Source organism: Choristoneura fumiferana, chromosome 20 (genome assembly GCF_025370935.1).
Source record: "Choristoneura fumiferana chromosome 20, NRCan_CFum_1, whole genome shotgun sequence".
NCBI classification, from domain to species: domain Eukaryota; kingdom Metazoa; phylum Arthropoda; class Insecta; order Lepidoptera; family Tortricidae; genus Choristoneura; species Choristoneura fumiferana.
Window position 1 is genome coordinate 1,262,393 of NC_133491.1, and position 25,086 is coordinate 1,287,478.

At 37.1% G+C, this 25,086-nt stretch overlaps 1 protein-coding gene across 5 annotated transcripts in view; it reads left to right on the top strand.

The window, feature by feature from the left end:
* The first annotated feature begins 5,681 nt into the window (after positions 1 to 5,681).
* Positions 5,682 to 25,086, top strand: part of LOC141438987 (organic cation transporter protein-like) — a 22,595-nt gene continuing 3,190 nt past the window's right edge. Inside the window, exons 1-4 of one of the 5 annotated variants that reach the window (XM_074103077.1) lie at positions 5,682 to 5,747; positions 10,438 to 11,188; positions 12,268 to 12,675; positions 16,823 to 17,063. In XM_074103077.1, coding sequence (XP_073959178.1) covers positions 10,767 to 11,188; positions 12,268 to 12,675; positions 16,823 to 17,063 — 1,071 coding nt within the window. In that variant the 5' untranslated portion in view covers positions 5,682 to 5,747; positions 10,438 to 10,766. Of the gene's footprint in view, positions 5,815 to 5,864; positions 6,455 to 7,557; positions 7,698 to 9,552; positions 9,828 to 10,437; positions 11,189 to 12,267; positions 12,676 to 16,822; positions 17,064 to 25,086 lie in introns of those variants that run through there. The other 4 variants (XM_074103078.1, XM_074103079.1, XM_074103076.1 and 1 more) reach the window with 4 other exon arrangements.

The following is a 25,086-nucleotide window of genomic DNA, read 5'->3' on the forward strand; positions in this document are numbered from 1 at the left end:
GCCCCGTGGATCCGAAATGAAGTACCTACATATAATCGATTAGTTCAATCGCAGTTTTCTGTAATTCTGATACGACCACAGATGATTGTGATTTTAGAAAAAAAATGAAGATCTAATGTCCTAATAATAAACATTAATTAAATTAAATTAATAAAATTTAACAAAAAATCGAACTATCAAAAACACCAAAATTAAGCAAAAAATTAACTGAATTGTTGCTTCGTTCAATTTTTAAGTGTGTTTTAGTATCAGTATTCAGTATTCAGTATTTATTTATTGCAACACCTTTTACAAAAAATTATAAAAAATGATGCCCTGTTGGGGCGCGGCAATTTTAAAATTAATTACATTAATTAACTTATACATAACATATTATGCTATTTTAACCTCATGTATTTTTTAGGAAGAGGTTTAAGGAACACTTATAAATTAACTTTATATAATTAAGGTATCTAAATAAACTACTTATACATTTATCTAGAAATAACACAAACTTAGAACTTATGTGGTATCACAGAATGAATAGATAATAGGACAAGTAATACTAGTGCAATGAGATCACCTTAATGACAATAATAATAACAGTATAACTATTTTTCTTTATTCTTCTAAATATTCATTTATACTGTAGTAACATTTCTGAGTTAAAAAATCCTTTAGTAGTCGTATAAATTTTTTATCTTTTGTTTCTGATTTTATTTGGGTAGGTAATTTATTGTATACTTTTACAGACATGGCGTAAGTACCGTGTGAATGAATTTTGAGATAGGATGGAGGCAATTTTAATTTATTTCTGTGGCGTAGTGAGTAGGTGCTTTGTTGATTATCTCTCTGTATGAAATAATCAGGGTATTTGTGAACAAACTTGCATATTTCTAGTATGTAAATGGAAGGTACTGTTAGTACTTTATGTGCTTGGAAATGGGGCTTGCAGGTTTCAGTGTTGGAAATATTTGCTAAGATCCGGATCAGTTTTTTCTGTGCAGTAAAAAGTGTCTGAGCATCTGTACTATTACCCACAAGATGATACCGTAGCTAAGCCACGCGTGGGCATAGGCATAATAGGTTACAAGAGCAGCGTGTAAGTTAGTGGATTTCTTAATCTCTCGTAGAGCGTACGCAAAGCTAGACAGTTTACCTCTTATCTTTTTAATATGTGACTTCCAATTTAGATGGGTATCAACTACTAGTCCAAGCAGAGGAAACTCGTCAACCACCTCTAATTTAAAATGTTTGTAGGAATAATTTATGTCTAATGGGGGTTTTTGATGCGGATAGTAAGTCATTATTTTAGTTTTTTCATAATTAATTTGTAGGTTGTGGTCATTCATCCAGTTAATAGTTTTTTCGAATATAGAGTTTAATGTGTTAGTTAAGTTAGAATTGTTTTGACATATTGTGAGAAGAGAGATATCGTCAGCAAATAAGATACACGGCTCGTTCATAACTTTTGGTAGGTCATTTATGTAAATTAAAAATAAAAGACATCCGATGACGCTACCTTGAGGGATTGAAGCGTTTAGCAGTTTACTTTCAGAACGGATATTTTCTATTACACCTGTTTCATAATCAAAATATTCTATTTCAGTAAACTGCTCTCGGTTTTTTAAATAGGAGGCGAACCATTTATGAGCAATACCACGTATTCCTATGCCATGTAACTTATTTAACAGTATATTGAATTGAACTTTATCATAGGCTTTTGTCATGTCTAGTAGTATTCCGACAGCGTATTTTTTATCATTTATTGCGTTTAAAATTTCGTTGATGTATTTATAAACTGCTAGAGTAGTTGACCTATTTTTACGAAAACCATTTTGGCAATCGTCGAAAATTTTATATTTTTCACAAAAAACAATAATGCGATGGTACATTGCTTTCTCAAATATTTTTGAGGCGGTTGGTAAAAGAGCTATGGGACGATAATGATTTGGATCTGTTTTAGTGTTTTTTTTGTGAATAGGTTTAATTATGGCTTTTTTTAAATAATCTGGGAATGTGCCTTCATTAAAGGATTGATTAATTAAAATGGTGAATGGTAAAGCCAGTTGATCTGCGCATTTTCTTATTAAAGAAGGTGGAAGTTCGTCTATACCGTGACTATTTTTGTTTTTCAAAGTTTTAATGTAGTTATGTATTTCTTTATAAGTGGCAGGAGCTAGAAACATAGAGTTTTGCGAGGGGTGTACAACGGGTCGCCCGCGAGGTGGCGCGCGCGCGTCGTCGCTTGCGCCAATTTGTGCGAAGAAATTATTAAAAGTGTTGGCTATTAGTTTTGGGTCTGAGGACAAAGTGTCATTTATTTTCAACTTTATATTACTTTTATCTTTTTTTTGTTTTTTATTTGTACGTTCTTTTATGATATCCCACATAGTTTTTATTTTATTAGAGGATTTATTTAATTTATTAATGTATTGTAACTTTTTTGCTGTACTAATTGTGTTTTTCAGAATTTTTGCGTATTTTTTATAGTGTTGTTTAAGAATATGATTTTTTGACTTGATTGTCAGTGTTTTTAATAGCCTTTTATTTTTACAAGAAAGCTTTATACCCACCGTTAACCATTGTTTGTTGTATTTGTGTTTTAATTTTACTAGTTTTTTAGGTATGCATTGGTTTAACGTATTTATCAATATTGTACTAAAAATCTCATAATTTGCGTTTATATTTTGTTTCTCAGTTAAAACATTATTCCAATCTATTGTATTTAATTTACTTTTAAATTTCTCAATATTAGTATAATTAAAAAGCCTTTTATTTGTTTTCCACTTCATCTGTTGTGGGGGTGTCTGTGGTAGTTTTAAATTAAGTATTGTTCCACTATGGTCTGAGAAGCCTAATTCTTCAACTTTAGCACTTAAGTTTTTGGTTTGGAAATTTGTAAATATGAGATCTAAGCAAGTAGATGTTGATTGTGTAATATGTGTGGGTTGTTTTATGTGTTGTGTAAAGTTGTGTTCACTCATGAGGTCTAAGAATTGTCTTGTTTTAGAGTTATTTTTAATAACATCAATGTTAAAATCTCCTCCTAATACAATATTATATTTCCAATATTTGTTATTTATATATTTTAAAATTTTATTCAACTGTTCATAAAACTTTTCTTCCTCTCTCCTATTCCAGTACATAACAATCAATATCATATTACTGTGTGGTAGCTCAGTAGCACACACTTCTAAAATATACTCTATTGACATGTTGGTGATGTCTGTCCTCTCTATGGTTTCCAAATTATCCTGAGTCAGGATAGCAACACCTCCTCCTGCTCGGTTTGTTCTACAGTAAGATGCTGAAACATTATATTTATTAAATTGAGTTAAAGCTAATTTGTCATTGGTTAACCATGTTTCTGAGATGCAGATTGCTTGATGTGTTTTATTTTGATCAAGATAAGCTTCTAATATACTCCGTTTATTGAATAAACTTTGAAAGTTTTGAAATAATATTTGAAAGTCTGTGTTTTTAGTTTCGAAATGAATTGTTTTTTCCGTTTTGTTTACTGTACATGTCGCGCTGGTTTTTTTCACTGAGGTTTTTTTGTTTCGATTCGACTTGCACGTTATTGTCAGTAATGTTTTGGGTATCAATCTCTTTCAGATCTACAATTTTTCCCTCTATAACTAGTTTATTATTACGAATAACTGCATGCAGACCCTGTTTCCGCGCTGAAAACATTTCTTCTCGCATGTGAGCCCTCTCGTGTCGTTCTTTGGCATTCAAAAATTCAGAGATAGACAATCCGGTACCTTGAAAATAGTGGCTGTTTTGTAAAATATATTTTACCATTCTCTTGCTTATCAGTTCTACTACTAGCGGGCGATTTTTATTATTTCGTCGGCCAACTCTGTGTAAATCTTCTATGTATCCCATTGTGTTTAGTTGCAGTATATCATCAAACATTGCCATTACTCTGGAATGGAGCTCAGAATCAGCCTCTTTCAAATATTCTGCAAAACCGTAGATAACCACTTTTTTATTATTATTTTCAGGTATGTTTTGTGCATATAACTGCCCAGCTTCTTTTGTAAATTTAGTTTCTATTTCCTTAATTTCATTCTGTAGTATTTTGTTTTGTTTTATCAGGTCTTCCACTTTAGAATTAAGCAGTTGTATATCGGTTTTTCTTATTTCATTTTGCTTGAAAAGAACGGAAGTATCTTGTTTCAGTTCAAGTCGCAAGTTTGTAACTGCTTTTTGTATTTCCATTTGGATAACGTTTTGAAGTTCGGATATTATGAATTTATTGTTTTCTTCGAGTTTTGTGGATATGACTTGGCTCAGTGTTTGTAAAGTTATGTCTGATGCTGTCCCATTTGAAGTTGTATCTTGCGTGTCGCCCAGGAAACTCAGGTCTTCAGAGGTTGATGAGATATTAATGACATTCATTTTTCGCCTCATTGTTATATTGTTTATTTCAGGCTGCGCATCTTGAATTTCTTGCTTTTTTTCAGGGTCGTGTGGGCGTATAGGGGTGTTGATATTTCCTGTTTTAGGCATTTTACTCCTACATGTTTGGCATTTCCATGTTTTTTTACTCTCAATTGACATTATGTTATAGAATCGCTTGCTGGGGACATTTGCACATTCTAAATCATACTTCTCATAACATAGTGCGCAACATAGAAACTCTCTGTTCGGCAGTTTATGAGAACAACCTGCGCAAACGGAAGCCATAATGTTGTTGTAGTGCCCTCTAATGGCCAGCGACAGTATTAATTAGACGTTACTGTGCACCTAGGCGTAGCGATAATCAGTGCAAGATCCTGAAGGATCTAGTTTTGGTTTATGGCAGTAGATGGCGCTATTCTCAAGTATTATATAATACTCCAGTATTTAATAATGTAAATTTAGGTTATAATATTAAATTTCTCTTCGCCTACCTTGCTCGTCTATATCATTTTGTCTCATGAATCAAGACTTCGTCACTGCACTGTAATGTTTTGTTATTTTTCTTATTTATTTGTCACTAGAACACACTTTAAGTTCAAACACCAACCGTTTGCCGCCAGGCTAAATTTCACTATTCTTGCTGTTACTCTCGTGAATTGTTGATAACTATACAATTTATCGTTGCAGATCTTCAAGTGTTATGGCTTTCAGTTGTATTTTTCCTTAAATATGCTTGAGAATTATTTTTAAACTAGAAATTTTACGGAGCTGTTGTTTTACGCGCGCTCGTAGCGCCCTTTCTAGGTAGGTTCCATCTAATACGTGATTAATTTCGTAATTAATACAAATTAAGGTTGAGGGTACCAGGCCACGAGGAAGATCGCCAATGAGGTGGACTTACCAAAGTAAATATCTTAGATCATCAAATGGCTCATCATCACTACATGAATGCACATATAAGGCGGCCATTGCGGAGGATGGCGGCGTGTTGTGAAGCTTGCCACCACCACCTGAAGCGATGACCACGACCACTCTGTCAAGAGTGATACCGACAAAGAAGAAGAAGAAGAAGATAATTAATACATGCCATTTTTATGTAGGTGTAAGTATATTAACCATGAATTGATTTAGTATGACTTAATATTTATTTACTTTGTATGTTAGTTACTGTATGACAAATGTTATGTTTAGGCATGTAATTTCAAATATTTTACGCCGCGGGTGTACACCTGCCTTATCTCGACACACCTGGATATAATTATTCTACGCCCGATTTATGCGCCGGCGCAGTGCTCGTGTGTCCGTCTCTGAGTATGGACATAACTTTGTAACTAGCGTTAGTAGACTAAACTTTACAAGTGGGTGTTTTTTATTATTATTTTTTTATTCGACTGGATGGCAAACGAGCAAGTGGGTCTCCTGATGGTAAGAGATAACCACCGCCCATAGATACTAGAGGTCTAAGATAGGATACCTCAAGAGCCAGTAATTTCACCGGCGGCGGCGGCGGTAAAAATATAAAGTGTAAATCGCCTATTCATCGAGGTCTAAGGCGCTATACTCTTGACAGAGTGGCCGTGGCCGTTGGATGAGGACCAGCTGTGAACCATCATGACGGCATCGAGCCGGCGTAGGCAATTATATCAAGGACGCTGCCGAGATGGATTACTGCTCCTTTTTTCTACTATGACCGCACCGACTGTAATGCATAGTCGTATTGCAGTTGGAACTACTGCACTGTACAACTGCATTGTAACTGCAATACGACGTGCAGCCGGCTTGCAGTCAGTGTGCGGTTGACAGGACTGCACGGCAAAACAGCAAGCGGACTGCACAGCCGGTTTGCACCAATACTGCACTCGAACCGCCTGCGAAAAGTTAATTAGTTTGTAGCATTTTATGTGTTATTTCTTATCTAGTGGAAATTATTAAAAATACCACACTCCGGTAATTAATAACTATACGATAATTTGCAGTTAAAAAAGTAAAGCACTTAGATAAACAAGGCATTTAGCTAAACAAATCAAAAACAATGTAATTAATAGGTGCATGACTCCTAAGTGATGTACAGATTTTTTTGCTGTGTACCTACCTCCATTAGGTTAAACACTTGTATCTTGCGAAATTATAATAACAGCAATTTGTTCAATGGACCAATAAACCAACGAGAATGTGACATTGATTTACCATCACTTTTAAAGTCATCGTGTCCTTGAGGGAGCCGAATTACCGCTGTACCAAGTCTACTAACGCCACAAGATAACTAAGTCCCGCTCTCATAGATATCATTAATTAGAAAATGTTCACTCTAACTAAATGTTTGTATCTGTTTGTATTGATTCACATCCTATATACATGACGGCGGCCGATCGTAAAATCCGGCAGAACACGAAATTCCTAGGCATATCATGAAATGGCGCCATTTCATGATATGCCTAAAAGTTGGCCAGGCAAGATATGCCTAGGAATTTCATGATCTGCCTAAACTTCACTAGGCAAATCGTTAAACTGTGAGATTTTAACGATATGGCGGATGGCCCTTAGCCAATTCATGAAATGGTGCTATTTCACGATATGCCTAGGAATTTCGTGATCTGGCGGATTTTACGATCGCCCGACATACCTACATACAAAGTTAGCAAACTATGGCCAATTGATAATAAGTATCTTTTTCTATCCTCGACATTGGAGTCATAGATAGCTTGGATGGAACTACATTTAAAAAAGAAATGATTGATATCTTTACAAATATTGTAACTATGAAAGTAACTCTGTCGTGTCTGTAACCTTTTCACGCATAATCTGCTGAACCGATTTCGAAAAAATTATGTGTGGTGTTGGCAAATAGGGCCTCCCAAAATTTATATTGCCCTTGCCAAATTCAGGTCCAACGCCGCCCTGCTGGGAAGGACATATGATAGCTTTTATCTCTGAAAATAGCAAAGTTCCCGCAGGATAGCATAGACATAGCTATCATAAAGGTTGCGGGTGAGCAAAACAATTGTTTTTAGTTCATTGATTATCTCCGCAAAGTAACGCCTGATTCAATAAATGATTTAAAGACATTACCCTCCTATGTGTCGCACGGTCGCGTAATAAACCATTGTCAAATACTATCAGATGTAGTAGATAACCCATCTCACTCCGCAAACACGTGACGACCCTCATTCGCCCTGCGCAGACGCTGCGCGCACATCGTCTGATAAATAAATCAAAAACATCGCGGTGTGAATTTTGTACAATTGACTTGTGATAATATTTAAAAAAAAAATATGGTGTGTTGTGAGATACTTATTTGCTGACTAACGGTGGGTTTGATATATTTCGATGACTCTATGGTAATGTTGTGTGATTTTCACTCAGAATTCGGAATAGTTTTTTTTTTTAGTTTTACAACATTAAATTTGACGACCGGATGGATAAGTGGTTAGAGAACCTGACTACGAAGCTTGAGGTCTTAGGTTCGATTCCCGGCCACCATCTAGCTCGCTAATCCTGCCGTGAAGCAGCAGTGCTTGCACTGTTGTGTTACGGCCAATTCGGCGTGGAGAGTAAGACAGCCGGTGAAATTACTGGCACTTGAGGTATCCCACCTTAGGCCTCTAGGTTGGCAACGCATCTGCAATATCCCTGGTGTTGCAGATGTTTATGGGCGGTGGTGATCTCTTACCATCAGGAGACCCACCTCCTCGTTTGCCAACCTGTTGAATAAAAAAATATATATACTTGGATGAATAATACGAATGTTTGTTCTCGGGTCTGGGAATTTATCTATTATAAGCATCTATTATATATAAGTATGTTTCGCTGTTGCCACTAGGCAAGGCTAGGTACTATGGATACTAATCAATAGTAAGTACAAGCTTTGCTTAGTTTGGGACTAGTCAATTGGTGTCAGGTGTCCCATGATATTTTTTATTTATTTATTTATTAAACATTTAATACAAATTGCTAACGCAGAGTAGCACTGACCTGAGTTTACTATACGTGTTTGTTTAATTTCCATTAATTTCAAGGGTGCATGTAATAAGTAGAATGAAATTAGTTTCTCTAAATTCTAATGGCCTAATTTTTACTGTGTAAAAAAATCAAGAATTAGGATTTTTGGAGTTTTTAGGAAGTTTATCAATTGTATTTTGTTTCTTTTCTTTTGTGCAGTAAAGAGGTGGTATCCCTTAGACAATTCATGGAATGGCACCATTTCACGATATGCCTAGGGATTTCGTGATTTGGCGGATTTTACGATCGGCCGCCGACATACCTAAATGAATGAATGAAATGAATTTCGAAAAAGTCAGAGGTGCTGGCCGGGGTTTGAACCCACGGTTCTCTGCTTGAGAGGCGATAGGTCAAACCACTCGGCCACCACGGCTTCTTTATTGATTTTCATACACTACAATAACACAGCAAAAATAAATATGTAAATAAACAAGCAATGATGTAAAATAAAGTAAGCAATGTATGTAGGTTAAGCACCTATGCGACATAGTGTGTTTTTTGTAAAATTCTGCGATGATTTTGATACACTTAATTGGTGATTTTCAGAAGGTATTTTGATTGTCTTGTTCAAGAAATTATTTACTATACTCAAAACTCTTTTTTTTTCCCGAACGAATATCGTTCGCCCAAACATTTGCAAAAAATCAAGTAAGTATTGTTGTTTTCTTTCCATTTAATTCTGTCACTGACCTCACTGCCAAAATGAGCATATGAAATATTCATTATATATTTCAAAGGTCACATTATATTTCTCATTTTGTAATATACTATTACCTTGACCTTGAACCTTGCGCCTGCGAGAACAAAAGATCCAAGTTTGCAGGTGGTAGGACCTTGTGGAAGGTCCGCCCGGATTGCTACCACCATCTTGCTCGCTAATCCTGCCGTGAAGCAGCAGTGCTTGCACTGTTGTTTTTCGGCGTGGAGAGTAAGAACGCCGGTGAAATTACTGGCACTTGAGGTATCCCATCTTAGGCCTCTAGGTTGGCAACGCATCTGCAATCCCCCTGGTGTTGCAGGTGTCTATGGGCGGTGGTGATCTCTTACCGTCAGGAGGCCCACTTGCTTGTTTGCCATCCAGTCGAATAAAAAAATAAAAAAGTGCTATTTAGGCCCAGCACACACGGTGAAACGCAACTTCAACGAAACTGCAACTTCTAGTTACTTTTGAGTTTCATTTTAGTTTATGCCGTAGATTCCTTTGAGAGACCACACATGACGCAACTAGTTTGAAACCGGTTTGAAACGCGTTGCAAATCAGTCGCATTGAAACCGGTGTGCAAGAAACTCGTGTTTTGGCTTGGCGTCTTTTTCGGTGCTTTTATTGCACACCACCATTCCATTGTGACACGAAAATTAGTCATACATTTGGATAATTTTCGTGTCACAATGAAAAAAGTTAATGGAAATTAAAACTACGTGCTAACGCAGCTTTAACGGTGTGCAACTTTTTGGTCTTCACCCATTAAGCACCCCAGACTCATGAACAAACATTCGTATTTTTCATACAAATATCCGCTCTAACCGGGCATCGAACCTTGGACCTCTAGCTTCGTAGTCAGGTTCTTTAACCATTGGGCTACCCGGTGATGGTTAAACAGAAAAGATCTTTGATATAGTAAATTTGACCCTCTTTGTTAAGAGAATCATACCCAAAGGTGACCTGCACAGATATTTTCCAATTTCTGACTCAACCTGGACCATTTGTAAAGCATATATGGAAATTAGACAGTCCCTATGTTTTATTGTGTCTAGGGCAAAGCGTTCTTCCTAATCTGTATCTTTTCAACACCGTCCATGACGTTTTCTTGACAGTTACAAGTTGATAACGAATCAGTGACGACACAAACATGCCAGCAGTTAAAATATGTAAGAAATACAGGTGGCTCGAAAACAATACATGATAAATAATTTATTTGCACTATATGAGAATAGACTTACTCAACATTTTTATAACGCGAAGATGAACTTTCTTTTTCGATCATACTATATCTATGTAAATAAATATCAGACTGATACCGGATAGTGAAACTATCTCACTTTTTACAGATAAGAAGACGCAGGGAAAGGCAATAAAGATAAGCACTAAGATAAATGATCGACAAGTTAACACTTATGATATGAAAGAAGCTGCTACTATATATAATACAAATACCGTTTCAGTATCAGATCAAATAGATCGGAGGCAAGACACAGAGAGAAAAAAGTGCGTAATAAAATTTGGAGAAGACACTTTAGTTATGTTAATGCTTAACTTGTTAAGCTTTGTTTAAGACAAAGTAATAATAAGACTTGCAAGCTTAGATGCTGGATCATCAAACACTAAATAAGTAATTTATTGAAAAGAAAACACGACCAAATCAACAAAAACCGTCAAAATGGTACAAAGGGTGTCAGACGCTGATCCAGAAAAGAAGGTGCAGGAAGATGTATTTTCTACTCTATTAGGAAATTTCGGAAAATGGCAACTTATAATTTTCCTGTCAGTATGTCTCATCAAGTTGTCATCAGGATGGGTTCAGATGGCTATTCTCTTCCTTACCCCTAAAATAGTCTTCTGGTGCGAAGAGTTCAACACTAATGACACCAACTTTGATAGTGTCAGTAGAATAATAGTTTCGAATGGCACATGCTATGAGGACTGTATTAAGTATGGATATGACCCTGAGCCGTTCCAGAATACCATAATTTCAGAGTGGGATCTGGTCTGCGAGAAGTCCTGGATGGCTGGTTTTACCCAAATGGTGTTACAGTTTGGAGTTCTAACCGGCAGTATCGTTTTTGGATTCCTTTCGGATAGGTGAGATAAATACTGTATTTTTAAATCAAACCTGAATATTTCTAAAGATGGTTGAGTTCTTTTAATCGAACATCCTTGTAAATTTTTATCAACATATCTTAATTGTGCTTGATATTTTTTGCCATATATCGGTCGATGTTCTATCTAAGTGTACTGCGTCAAAAAAGTAACTTTAATTTATCTGAAATCAAAAATCCGAAGACAAACCTTAACTGCAGCTTCTCTGCAGTAAAACTAACCCAGCCTTCTGCTGGAATATTTGGGACTGCAAGACTTGAATATGTCGGCGGCCGATCGTAAAATCCTCCAGATCACGAAATTCCTAGGCATCTAATGAAATGGCGCCATTTCATTATATGCCTAAAAAAATAAAAATTTAGGTACGACGAGCGAAGCGAGGAGATCGTTAGTAATGAATTGTCGACAACCAGATTTATACGGGCATATCGTGATATTCTGATAAAAATTTACAGCGAAGCTGAGTAGTAAATTGGCCAAATCATGAAATGGCGGTGTTTCATGATATGCCTAGGAATTTCATGATCTGCCTAAACGTCACTAGTCAAATCGTTAAACGTTGAGTTTTGAACGATATGGCGGATGTCCCTTAGCCAATTCATGAAATAGCGCCATTTCACGATATGCCTAGGAATTTAGTGATCTGGCGGATTTTACGATCGGCCGCCGACAAAAACATTGCGTTTGGAATGACGTAATTCGTAACATTCAGTAGGTAATTTTATTTGAGCTATGCCTTAAAATTTCATTAGATAGACATTTTACTCAAAAAAAAATTGTGTTTGAGAGTATTCCAATCCAATTGTATGGCAATCTCTTTCTTTATTACCACAAACTAAACATTTTTGGAATGTACTTGATCAAGATTTAAATGTTCTTACAAGTCCTCCATAATTCATTGAATTCAATCTTGGTAAATTTGTAAAATTTAAAAATCAACATCGGTATTTAAAAGAACATTTATTTTTGTTTCGCAATATTAAGTGAACACAAATCTTCATTTTTTAACCGAAATTAAATATTATACACTCGTAATTCTGAATCTCCCATTTGTCTTGCAGATACGGCCGGAAGAACACCTTCCTCACCTCCATCGCCGGCCTCATTTCCTTCGGTTTCTGCGTCCCCTACTCCCCAAACTACATCATCTTCACCGTCATCAAATTCTTTCTCGGCTTCTCCGTCGCTGGCACCATGGTCATCTCCTTCGTCATCGTCATGGAGTCAGTCGGGCCAAAATACAGAGAGGCTTTTGGCTGTGTGTTCCATATCCCTTTCATCCTTGGTCATTTGACTGTTCCTCTCTTCGCGTATTACTTCAGGACTTGGAATCAGTACTGCTTGTCGCTGGCCATCCCTCAGCTGATCTACTTGAGCTATTTCGTTATAATGACGGAGTCTCCAAGGTGGCTGGTCAGTGTCGGCAGGGTTGACGAAGCTACGACTATCATGAAGAAAGCTGCTAAAATGTAAGTGCTAGTTTTGTTAAGTATCCTAGTATTTCTTTATTTATTATAGATGAGGGCAATGAGGGTTTTCACAGAGGCGAAATATCGCTAGATGGCGTTAGAATCGTGAGGTCCGTTTCACCCCCGTGAAATGAAAACCCTCATTTCATCAGCGTTTTAGCAGCGTGCGATTATTTAATGTTAGTCGGAGTTATTGTTGGCTTAGAATGTACGACCTAATAATCCACGCCCTGATAATTCGTGCCCACATTTAATTTTTACACCTCACTAATATTTTAAACTCGAAAGTTTGTACGGATGTTTGGATGAATAGATATTTGACCCTCTTTCACGCAAAAACTACTGAATGGATTTTAAAGACTTTTTTCAGTAATTATTATACTTACCTACTGATCGTACCTACACAGAATATCACATCTTTTTATACCGATATAATTATTATTATTATTCCCACGGTATCATGATAAAATCTTAAAATGTCAACTGCTGCGGGGCTCCTACGAAATTCGCGTCGTTCCGTCCCTCTGACGCTTATACTATTTAATACGGGAGTGAGAGGGACGGTACAGAACTTCGAATTTCGGAGTAGGTCCTCTGGGTTCAGTCAGGGTTCTGAAATTGAACACTTTTGTTTTCAATATAAAACCACAACGTAACTTGGGAATTACTTGATTCCGGAATTGCGTAAAGTTTGTTACTTAGGTACTTGACTCCTTCACGCTAAAACGGCTGGACGGATTTTAACAAAATTTGGTGTGTAGATAGCTGAATGTCTAAAATAATACATAGATTATTACTTCATCCTCACCACCTTGATGGTTGGCAATATTAGCACCGTCCGCTTTAAGTGAAACTTTTTTCTACGCACGACAAAAATGTGGAACCAGCTTCCTGGGACAACATGCCCGGAGGTAGAGGCACAGGGCGGACACGCCATACAAAATAAGCGTTCTGGAATCTACATAGGCACGACGACGTCTGTACACGCGTCAATGTGTGCGTAAGACACACAGGGCTGACTATCGCAAAACCCTAGTACTATAGGGTATGTAGGTATGGCTTAAATGTGTAAATAAATGTAATCGTTAATCATATATTTTTATTTAAACCTACTTAAAATGTGTCTGTCTATGTATTTAAGCATTATTATTTTACATTACAATAAATATATGACTACAAACTTGAACTAATTATTCGGTACCTAATTAGTTATTTCATGTCGTATTAATCGCGATACTTTTAGAAAGCATTATTATTAAGAAAAGGAAGTAGGCAGGGTAGGAACCTCAATTTCTCGCGCGCCCACTGACAAGTTGGCGCTTGCTCGCGGACTCACGGCCACCGAGCCGAGCAATGAACTCCTTTTCTTATCTTTGGCTGTTGACAAACACCCATACAATGCACAGTATATCACCATTTCGCAAAGTTATTGCTCCCGAACTTAGTGCCGTACGACGGTGCGGCCGACATACATCGCGTTGCGCGCCGGACTGCTTTCCTACGGTTTTCCTACAATCTGCGCTTGAGGGGTGGGGTAACTCGAACCGGTGCGGGGCGGAGCGTGTCCATTCTGTATGCCAGTACATATTATATATTCTGTGGTAGAGGTACAACTTAGGAATCTACCGAAGCCGCATGTGAACACTAGTGGTAAATAAGTAAATTATCAGCTCGTGCATTATTATTAGGTTGTACATTCAGTGAAGTACATTTACCACACCTCGTCTCTGGCGTGAGCCAAAATTGTCTCAACACATAATGCGGGCAGTAAACGATCAATTGTACATAAATAAATAAATAAATAAATATCATGGGACACTTGACACCAATTGACCTAGTCCCAAACTAAGCAAAGCTTGTACTATGGATACCAGGCAACGGATAAACATACTTATATAGATAAATACATACTTAAATACATATTAAACACCCAAGACCCGAGACCAAACATTCGAATTATTCATACAAATATCTGCCCCGGCCGGGAATCGAACCCGGGACCTCAAGCTTCGTAGTCAGGTTCTCTAACCACTTGGCCATCCGGTCGTACATAACATTAAGAGTATTGATAGTAAATGTAATTGTTATCAAAGATGTCATCGGAAACGCAGAATCCCACGTGGCTAACCACTTGAGGATAATAGATATCATTACGATATCGTTTTATCAATGATTTGAGTGATGGATAAGAAATAATGCAAATGTCTAAGGTCAATGATTATAGGTTCAAACTACCAAAGGGGTGGTCATAAATCACGAAAATGAGATTCAATATTATTCTCTAGAGTAATCTCACGAAATGTCATCAGATGCGTATGAAAATAGGCTGAAACCACCACGTGATTTATAAACTATAATCTACTATTATTTACTAAAATTGACCCCCAGACTTGACGATTAGGATTTATGATGACATTTCATGAGATTACTCTGGAGAATAATTTAATCTCATTTCAGCTTAGCAAATTATTTAGCAACGCCGTTCTGCGTTTTTGTTTTCCTTGTTAATTAATGCCATGTCACTATGACGTTTACTGTGAAATGGTTCCATGGTGGCTCATGAATTGAAATCCTTGACTGTACCTTAACGATGTTCCGAATTACTTTTATCACCAAGTAAATCACCTCTTTGACAACGCAATATCCGCGACAGGCTTCGTCAACAAAACAAATTGTAAATCCACGTCACTCCTACCTTAAAGGCCGGCAACGCACTTGTGACTCTTCTGGCGCTGCAGGTGTCCACTAATCGCTTACCATCAATATATAAAAAGCCTTTAACTGCTACCAAACAAATTTTGTGTCATTGTCATTTGTGATACTTTCAGTAAGATCTGTCTATGGCAATACACGGTTTAGATACATTATTTATCTAAGATATCTCGCGTCATGAACTTTTATAGTTATTTAGTTATGTCAATATTTTCCTCTTCACAGATAAGACTAAATCACTCAAATATGCAAACACTTGAATATTATTCCTTGTATCAAACAAGGTAACCTTGTCCTTATTTCATTGTTATTTTGTTATTTTTATTGGATTTAGTCCAGATCCAGATAACAGATTTGGTTGGTTTTTTAGAAAAATATGGCTCTGTCCATTGGAGGACAATTTTGCCAGTGTCTAGTAGGTTTTGCCGTTGTACGGTAAAAAAATCTAGAAAACGAAATATGAGAGGTAATGGTGGATGAACGGTGATTTAATCTTGACAGCGAGGAAAACTTGTATATCAACAGATTTGAATTGAAGGATTTGCGCGTGACAATGTGGTCGCTTGTCGCTTGACGAGATGAGGTTGTGTTCTGTAAAAATTAACGCGAGTCATTCAATTTGAATTCACCTGGGTCAGTGTGAACTAATAAATGAAAGGAATATAGAAACATTATAAGGTTCTACAATCTTGAAGTATGAAGATATCTGATAAAAGTTTGAATAAATTATCTTAATTTTTTTATGTCTGTCCGTTTATGTCAGTAACCCTCGGTGGGCGAGTCCAATCAGCAAATATTTTATATGGTAGGGGCAAACGAGCCAAAGGGTCACCTGAAGGAGAGCATTCAGTGAAGCCCTTGGAGACCCAAGTTGAGTTATGAATGCGTTGCCGGCCCTTTGAGAAAAGAGGGGCTCGTTTTTTGAAGATCCTCACTTTGTACCTGTATAGAAATACTGACGCTGCAAGCTGATTCTCTGCAAACTGATCAAGCTGCAAGCTGATCTAAACACTCTCTTATTACCTTGGCATTAGAGTCGTGTATCATTTTGAGCACCCTAGCACAGCTTTTGCAGGTGGTAGGACCTTGTGCATGGTCCGCCCGGATTACTACCACCATCTTGTTTGCTAATCCTGCCGTGAAGCAGCAGTGCTTGCACTGTTGTGTTTCGGCGTGGAGAGTAAGACAGCCGGTGAAATAACTGACATTTGAGGTATCCCATCTTAGGCCTCTAGGTTAGCAACGTATCTGCAATACCCCTGGTGTTGCAGATGTTTATGGGCGGTGGTGATCTCTTACCATCAGGAGACCCACTTGCTTGTTTGCAATCCAGTCAAATAATAAAAAAAACATCATCTACTTCTGCTGCTGACTACAAGCTTGTAACACCCTACTGAGGATCACAAACGTTCTAAAATCTTCTTGTACTCTCCAGGAACAACATGCCCACTGACAAGGTGGAAGAAACCCTCAAGAAGTTCTCCCACGAGCTGATGACGCGGGAGGGTCCAAAGGTCAACTACTCCGACCTGTTCCGTCCGTCCATGAGGGTCAAGACTGTCTGCTGCTGCCTGGTGTGGTTCATCACCGGGACCACCTTCTACGGTGTGAACCAGTACATCAGTCAGACAAGTTCCAATGCCTTCGTGAGCGTCAGTGCTGCCGCTGCTGTGCAGGTGAGGGCAGTCAACAGTTTATTATCCCAATTAAAAGACTAATTTGATTGCTTAGTAGCGACATCTCTTGTCTGGGTGAGCGGTTGGTTCCGAAAGAGTGTGACGTCTGTCGACGCCACATAGATGTCGCTAGTGCTGCTGCTTAAGTAGCAAAGTAGAAATAAGCAACCTGAGATATGTCATCATCATCCCAGCCTATATACAGTGGTGGTCATGTAATTAAGAACGATTTGAAGTTCCAGATTATTTTTAACTAAATCATGTCATGTGTAGTCGTGGTTCCTTCTTAGAAGTAACTAGTTACGTTATGAAATAGCCACATGAATAGAGCAAACGGGATTGAGAATAAATAATAAAATTGCTGACATTTTTTTACAAATTTTGTTTTTATTCTCTTTAGTAACAAATTAAAATAGTAATGAAGCTGGACAAATAATTAAGAACGATTTATTGAACTGCTCGAAAGTTTTTTTATTTGAAACTTAGATTAACTAAATCACACTAACGTGAAGTTTGTACAGAAAAAAAAAGGAATTTAATACATTGTAACTAAAATTTATAGTTAGTAGCATGTCCACAGCTTTTTATTACTGCCTTACACCGGCGAGGCATTGAATCTATCAATTTTTGACATTTCGCAAGAGAGATAGAGTTCCATTCTTCTAAGAATACGTTATACAGTTCTCTTAAATTGCCACACTGTCGATTTGAAACCTTTTTCTTGACTTCGCACCAAAGATGCTCTATTGGGTTAAGATCGGGGCTGTTGGCTGGCCAATCTAAGACAGAAACTGATTGCGATGTGAGGAATTCCTTAACGGTACGTGCAGTATGCTTGGGATCATTGTCATGCTGGAATGTCCAAATAACCGGAAGCACGCCTTCAGCATATGGTAACATTGTTTCTTCCAGTATGTTTTTGTATTTAAATTGATCCATGTTTCCTTCTATCAGCCTAACAGGTCCAACACCATGTCCAGAAAAACATCCCCAAATTTTTACATTTCCCCCGCCATGCTTTAAAGTCACTTTTGTGTACTTTGGGTCGAATGCTTTATTTGAAGGCCATCTTACATATCGTTTGCCATCAGAACATACCCTATTTATTTTTGTCTCGTCAGAAAAAAGAACGTTTTTCCACTGTCTGACTGTCCAGTTTTCATATCTTCTTGCAAATGCAAGCCGGGCTTGCCTATGACACCGTTTCAACATAGGCACCTTCCTTGCTATCCTTCCGTGCAACTTTTCTTCTACCAAACGCCTTCGAATAATGCGTGCCGAGATTGCTGAAGGGTTGTTTTCGCCAAAATATTTTTTTCTTAACTCATTAGACGGTATTAGACCCTTTAAAAGGATTTTGTTTTGCCAAACGAAAGATATTTCGATCATCTCGACGAGATGACTTTCTTTGTCTAGGTACACGCGGAACATTTGAAGTAGTTTGATACTTGGCAAAATGCTTTATGGCGTGGAAAACCATAGTTTTTGAACATTGCAGATGATCGGCTATGTGTTTATACGACCAATTCTTGTCGCAAAGTTTTAGTATTACTTCTCTTGTAGATTTATCACAACTTTTATTTTTGCCTTTAAGACTTTTACGGCACTAAATGGCGCCAAAATTATTCGAATAATAACCTAAAACCACAAAGCGGCCGTCCGTTCTCTATATAAATTTGAATAAAAAATAAACTATTCAGCGTTCTTAATTATATGACCAGCCAGTAAGTAGTAATACTAGGTTTAGATGTAATGTATAAAGTTTATATATTTATTTTTTAGCCAATTATATGTATAAATGAATTTACCGCTAGTACGGAAAAGTTTTACGATACCGAGAGAAGTACAAAAATATACATGCAGTTAGTAACACTTGTCAGTTTGAAAAAATCTTCTCTATAAAAAATCGTTCTTAATTATATGACCACAACTGTACGTCCCACTGCAGGGCATAGGCCTCCCCTCAGAATGAGAGGGCTTGGGCAGTAGTTCCCACGCGGGCCCAGTGCGGATTGGGAACTTCACACACACCATTGAATTGCTTCGCAGATTTGTGCAGGTTTCCTCACGATGTTTTCCTTCACCGTAAAGCGCGTGGTAAATTTCAAATGTAATGCCGCACATGAATTTCGAAAACCTCAGAGGTGCGAGCCGGGGTTTGAACCCACGATCCTCTGCTTGAGAGGCCACAAGTCAAACCACTCGGCCACCACGGCTTCAATCGGCTGAGATATGTATGCAAAGGAAAAATTCGTGTCTAGATTCCTGTCCCTGTCCAGCAGTGGTGTAGGGGTTATTAGCACGCAGCACGGAATGCCCAGTGCTGGTCTCTTTTTCTGGTTTTTCTGTGCATCCATGTCTCAGTTTGTATTTTCGATATGGTTTCACGGGATACCCGTAAAAGTATCAAATTTGGAGTTGAAATAAAAAATAAAAAGACTCCAAAAAAAACAATCATAAATTTATTATCCCTCTATTCCAAACCAGACATGGCGAAACTATAAGGGTTCCGTTTTTGTTTTTGCCATTTTGGCTACGGAACCCTAAAAAGGAAAATTCAGACTCCATTATTTTTAAAAGTCGCTTAACTAATGTTGTTCAATTTGACAAGGACGATCTGGGCATTTTCGTGTATAAATTTCCCTTTATTTATTTTTTCACTTAAAAAAAATATGGTTTTTCCTACTCAGAATCAAGAACACAAACGATTCCGAGTTTAAAAACCCATTTTATCATACAAAATTTTATAAGTCAGTTTTGTTACACCCGCCCGGGCGCCCATACTAAGTGTATGAAAAAAAATGTAACAAAACTGTAATATTTTTTTGGTGTTGTAAACTCGGAATCGATTGTGCTCTAATTCTGAGTAGCCACACCACACGCGGTAATAATCATTTTCGGTATTTTGTCCTTTTACCAAATGATCCTGTCGTCCCCTTACAACCAGAATCGCTTAAAGTCACTTTTGGGCAAAACTGAGTTAAATATATCGTTAGAATGTACTTTCCAAGATCTACATGCTGTTGAAACCCGTTTTACTGTACGATACTCCAATACCGAGTTACGTTTTTCTTAAGCTCACTTAAAGCCGATTTTTAAGAAAATCAACAGCCAAAAACAACTACGCGTCGGTTAAACAGCATTTTTTTATTTTTACAACAGCAAAATATTTTAATGTCAAACAAGCGATTTTGGAATGTTAAGATTTCAATAAAAATGCAATTTGAGTACTGCCTAAAAGTGCTAAAATAATGTTAGTAGGTTTGGCCTGTTCAGCATTACTTTATATTTCAATTATTGCAACAGCGAAAACAAACTAAATATAATATAGGCGACATTGCTTGTAACAATGTTTGCTTCAACCATAAGAAGCGCTACAGCCAAAATCGCTTAAGTATCGCTTAGACGTTTCGCGCTGTATTGTAAAGTAGTGTGCACTTTGTCTAGGCTAGCTTAGTCGGTTCGGACACGCTTGAAAGCACGATTAATAAGAATAGAATAAGTAATTTGTTAAAACTTATTTAGGTAATTATAGATCTGTTCACTAACGAAAGTCCGCCCCTCCACATTCTATAAGAATTGTAATTGTAAACGTATCCGTACGACAAGTCTATGTGTGCGTAGCTCGAACTTGTCCTTATGGCTTCAGTCGCAAGCGTACCGTCAGTCACGCACACTAAGACTAAGACAATGTGTAAGTACTTAAGAGGTTTACTCGTGTACATTAATAATTAGCTGTGGAGGGGCGCGCCTTCGTGAGTGAACAGATCTATGTATAACAGCGATTCCGTAATTTAACAGTGTTTTTCTTTCAGGTGACGATAAGGAGCATGGATATTCAGGTTCGATGAACTAAATAGAAAAACATTATAACCAGATCCAGCAGACCGTCAGAATGAACCGTGATTGTCATTTAGATAACCTACTTATTTACTACTTCGTATCGTAGGTACGTCGTATCAATGAAAAGCTTATCACGGCATAAAACATTTACGTAGTCACACATTTTCATTGTTCTTGGCTTAGGTAATATTAATTATCCATGGCTGGTTTGAGTAGCCACAGCTGAGACAAGCAGTGATGAAGAAGAAGACTGATGATTATTACCATTAAGGTTATTTTTCATCACTGCTTGTCTCAGCTGTGACTACGTCCGGCACACGCTCAATAACGTCTTCATCACAGGCCAGTGCAACCAGCCATGGTGAATCTCCGGTATAACATTTTTTTTGTAAAAAGTAATTAAATCTTCATTTTTTTACCTGCGCTTATTGGCAGTGGATTAGTGTATAGCTTTTTAATGCAGGTAGTTTAAATTCCTCTACTGAAAGAGGTTCAACAGAGTTTGGATTCGATTTTCTGTTGCCTTGTCTTGTTCGACGGTTGGTTTGCAAAGTTACAGGCCTGGTATCAAAACTCAAAAAGTCAGACGACATGTCGTAATTGATAAAAATATTACCTATACAAGAACAATGAAAATGTGTGACAACGTAAGTGTATTATGCCGTGATAAGCTATTCATTGATACGACGTACCTACGATACGAAGTAGTAAATAGTAGGTATCTAAATTACACTCACGGTTCATTTCGACGGTCTGCTGGATCTGGTTATACCTATGTTTTTCTATTTAGTTCATCGAAACCTGAATATCCATGCTCGTTATCGTTTTGATGAAGAAGAAGGCTGATGGTTATTACCATTACGGTTCTTTTTCCATGACTGTTTCAGTGGTTACTTTGAGCCTTGAGACGCTAAGTGCCTTTTTATTAAAATGTTTGAATAAATATGTTTTTTGTTGTATGCATGTTATCAAAAGTTCTATAATTAAATGTATTAAGCAGCACATATGACATTAAAGGAATAACGTAATATATCTCACATATACTAGAAATATAATACTATATTTAAGACTAGCTCGCTAGTTTTCATTTATTTATGTTTTTGGGCTATTTGGTACCTATTTGTTGAAATAGATTGATGGAACTCTTTCGAAAAAATACAAGTTATATGTCTTTGAATGATAAAAAAAAAACAGAATAATGCTACATTGCATATAAGCTAGAAAAACAGAAAAAAAAAGCCTAGAGTCAAAATACTTAGAAATATTTTGCACTATTAAGCGCGCTTAAGAGGTAAATTCCGATTTGTGTACAGCCAATAGCTCTTATTTGCGCTGAGACTTAACTAAAAACTTAAATTGTATAAAACATGTAAGCATTTTAACATGTTATGGGTAACATGTTATGGATAAACAGTATGCCGTTTTAGCTTATAGTCATCAAATGGAGATTTCTTTAAAAGTTGCCTCCGTTTTGGAGCGATAAAGTTACTTTTTTTAATTTTTGGTAAGGTCAGCTCTTATTCGGCTTGGCTTTCGTAGTACGGTGTCATTAATTATTATAGTCGATTATAATTCTAAACTATACTATAAAATTATAGTGTAGTTTAGAATTATTATAGTATAGTTTAGAATTATAATCGACTATAATAATTAATGACACCGTACTACGAAAGCCAAGCCGAATAAGAGCTGACTTTACCCAAAAATTAAAAAAAGTAACTTTATCGCTCCAAAAACGGAGGCAACTTTTAAAGAAATCTCCATTTGATGACTATAAGCTAAAACGGCATACTGTTATCCATAACAAGTCACGTCACAGCGCCATCTATCGAGAGCAAAGTCAACCTATCCGCAGACTAACTGTGAAGGGAAGGAGACTTATTTGTTATTCAGGTATTGACATGGTAAACAACGTTTAACTACTTGATAAAGCATTTTAAAATGAGTACACTAAGTATCACTGACCCTTGTTTCGTACAAGAACAAAAATTGTTAGTTCGTAACTGGTTTCGTAAAGAACAAAATAGTTTTCGTTCGCTGTCGTTTTCGAACAAGATCGAAAAAGTTTTCTTTCGCAACTGCAGGGCTATTACGAAACTCGAAGTTCGTATCGTACCGTCCCTCTCGCTCTCGTATTAAATTGTATAAGTGTCAGAGGGATCGCACTACACGAACTTCGAGTTTCGATTTTCGTAGTAGCCCTGCTGGTTACTAAACTCCGATTACGTACGCGGCCGAAGGGTCGCCACATAAAAAAAGCATTAGTTTTTTATTTCTCCTGCTCACCGATAGATGGCGTGGTGCAGCAACTTGTTGAAGGTAACGGTGTGCTATGTTTTATGTTAACGGTATAAAAATACCATTACCAATATTATTACATTACATTAGTAAAAGAAGGAACATGGGACAATTTGCAGTCCTGTCTGTGTGCTTCAACCCAGTACAGTAATCCTTCAGTCATTTTTATTTGCGCAAGACGCACAAGTTGGTTGATATCCATATTTACTAGATTACAAAGAGGCCAGATTTGGATTTTTGGATGTTTGTCACGAATTAACTCATAAACTACTAGATCGATTTTAAAAATTCTTTCACTGTTAGAATGCTAAATTATTCCAGTGCCATAGGCTATATTTATTACCAGAAAAAATGAGGGTTCCGTACTACAACTTCAATGTGCCTCAAAGTGTAAAAAAGTTGCCATAGAACATGCGCTGTGGAAACTTGATGATAGAACAAAAAAGTGTTCTACAATATTAAAGAATATATCAATATCTACAAAAATCTTCGCGATAAGTACCATACGTCCAACTATTGTAGTTATGTCACTATAACTACTTTTTTACATTTTAAAAGTTGACAGAAATGGCGACTAAAATCAGACCATGTTATCCATACCTTTGTATCCTTATCCAAATAAATAATTTTATATTCAAGATAGTTTCAATACCTGTAGATTGCTTTTTGAATTGTTCAAATCGGACATTCCATTCAAAAGATATTACGAAATCAAAAATATTAATCTAACCAAAAAATGCATTTACTCTACGTTGACGCGCCCCGGCTTCGTGCGTGTCGGGTGTAGTTTTTGGAAAATTGAGCAGAAAAATGTGTGTGAAGTGCCCTTGATTAGAGACCTTCTTACAGTTCTGTGCCCAAAGGGTAATAAAAGCGGGACCCTATTACTAAGACTCCACTGTCCGTCTGTCTGTCTGTCACTAGGCAGTATATCATAAATCGTGATAGCTAGACAGTCGAAACTTTCACAGATGATGTATTTCTATTGCCGCTATAACAACATATACTAAAAACAGAACAAAATAAATGTTTAAGGGGGGCTCCCATACAACAAACTTGATTTTTTGCTCGATATTAATAACGGCAACAGGTAGTTGCTTGAAATATTCACAGAATATTTTATTTGTATAAATGTACTTTAAAAATAAATAATTCAATTAAATTTAAAATAAAATAAATATTGAAGGTGGGCTCCCATACAGCAAACATGGTTTTTTTTGCCGTTTTATGCTAATGTCTAATTGTGTAGGTACGGAACCCTTCGCACGAGAGTCCGACTCGCACTTGGCCCTTTTTTTTACTTTGCCCGTGCGAAGCCTTCAATCAGTTCAATAATAAAATTCTCCTTCTGAATTCTTCTGACTTGTTTGGCGATAGAAAACATAAAATAGGTAAACATTTCTCACGAGTCATGCAATGTTCGAATCATCACGTCACCACTGCTTAAGTGGCTAAATAAGAAACAAACAAGCTGAGATATGTGGTGCGTGGCCGTGTCGATATCTTTGCCCTGACTGTATTCCCGCGTGATGTTTCTCGCTGCACGTGGAAAAATCTTTGCATTTTTATTTCTCCTATTCGCCGATAGATGGCGTTGTACAACAACTTGTTGAAGGTAGCCGTGTGTTATGTTAGCTAATAGACTAGAAAAATTCTTGTTTGCAAACAAGCTAGTAGGTCTCCTGATGGTAAGAGATCCCCACCGCCCATACACATCTGCAACGGTATTGCAGATGCGTTGCCATTGCCAACCTTAAGGCAAGATGGGATACCTATCTCACCGGCTGTCATACTTACTCTCCACGCCGAAATACAACAGTGCAAGCACTGCTGCTTCACGGCAGGATTAGCGAGCAAGATGGTAGCAATCCGGGCGGACCCT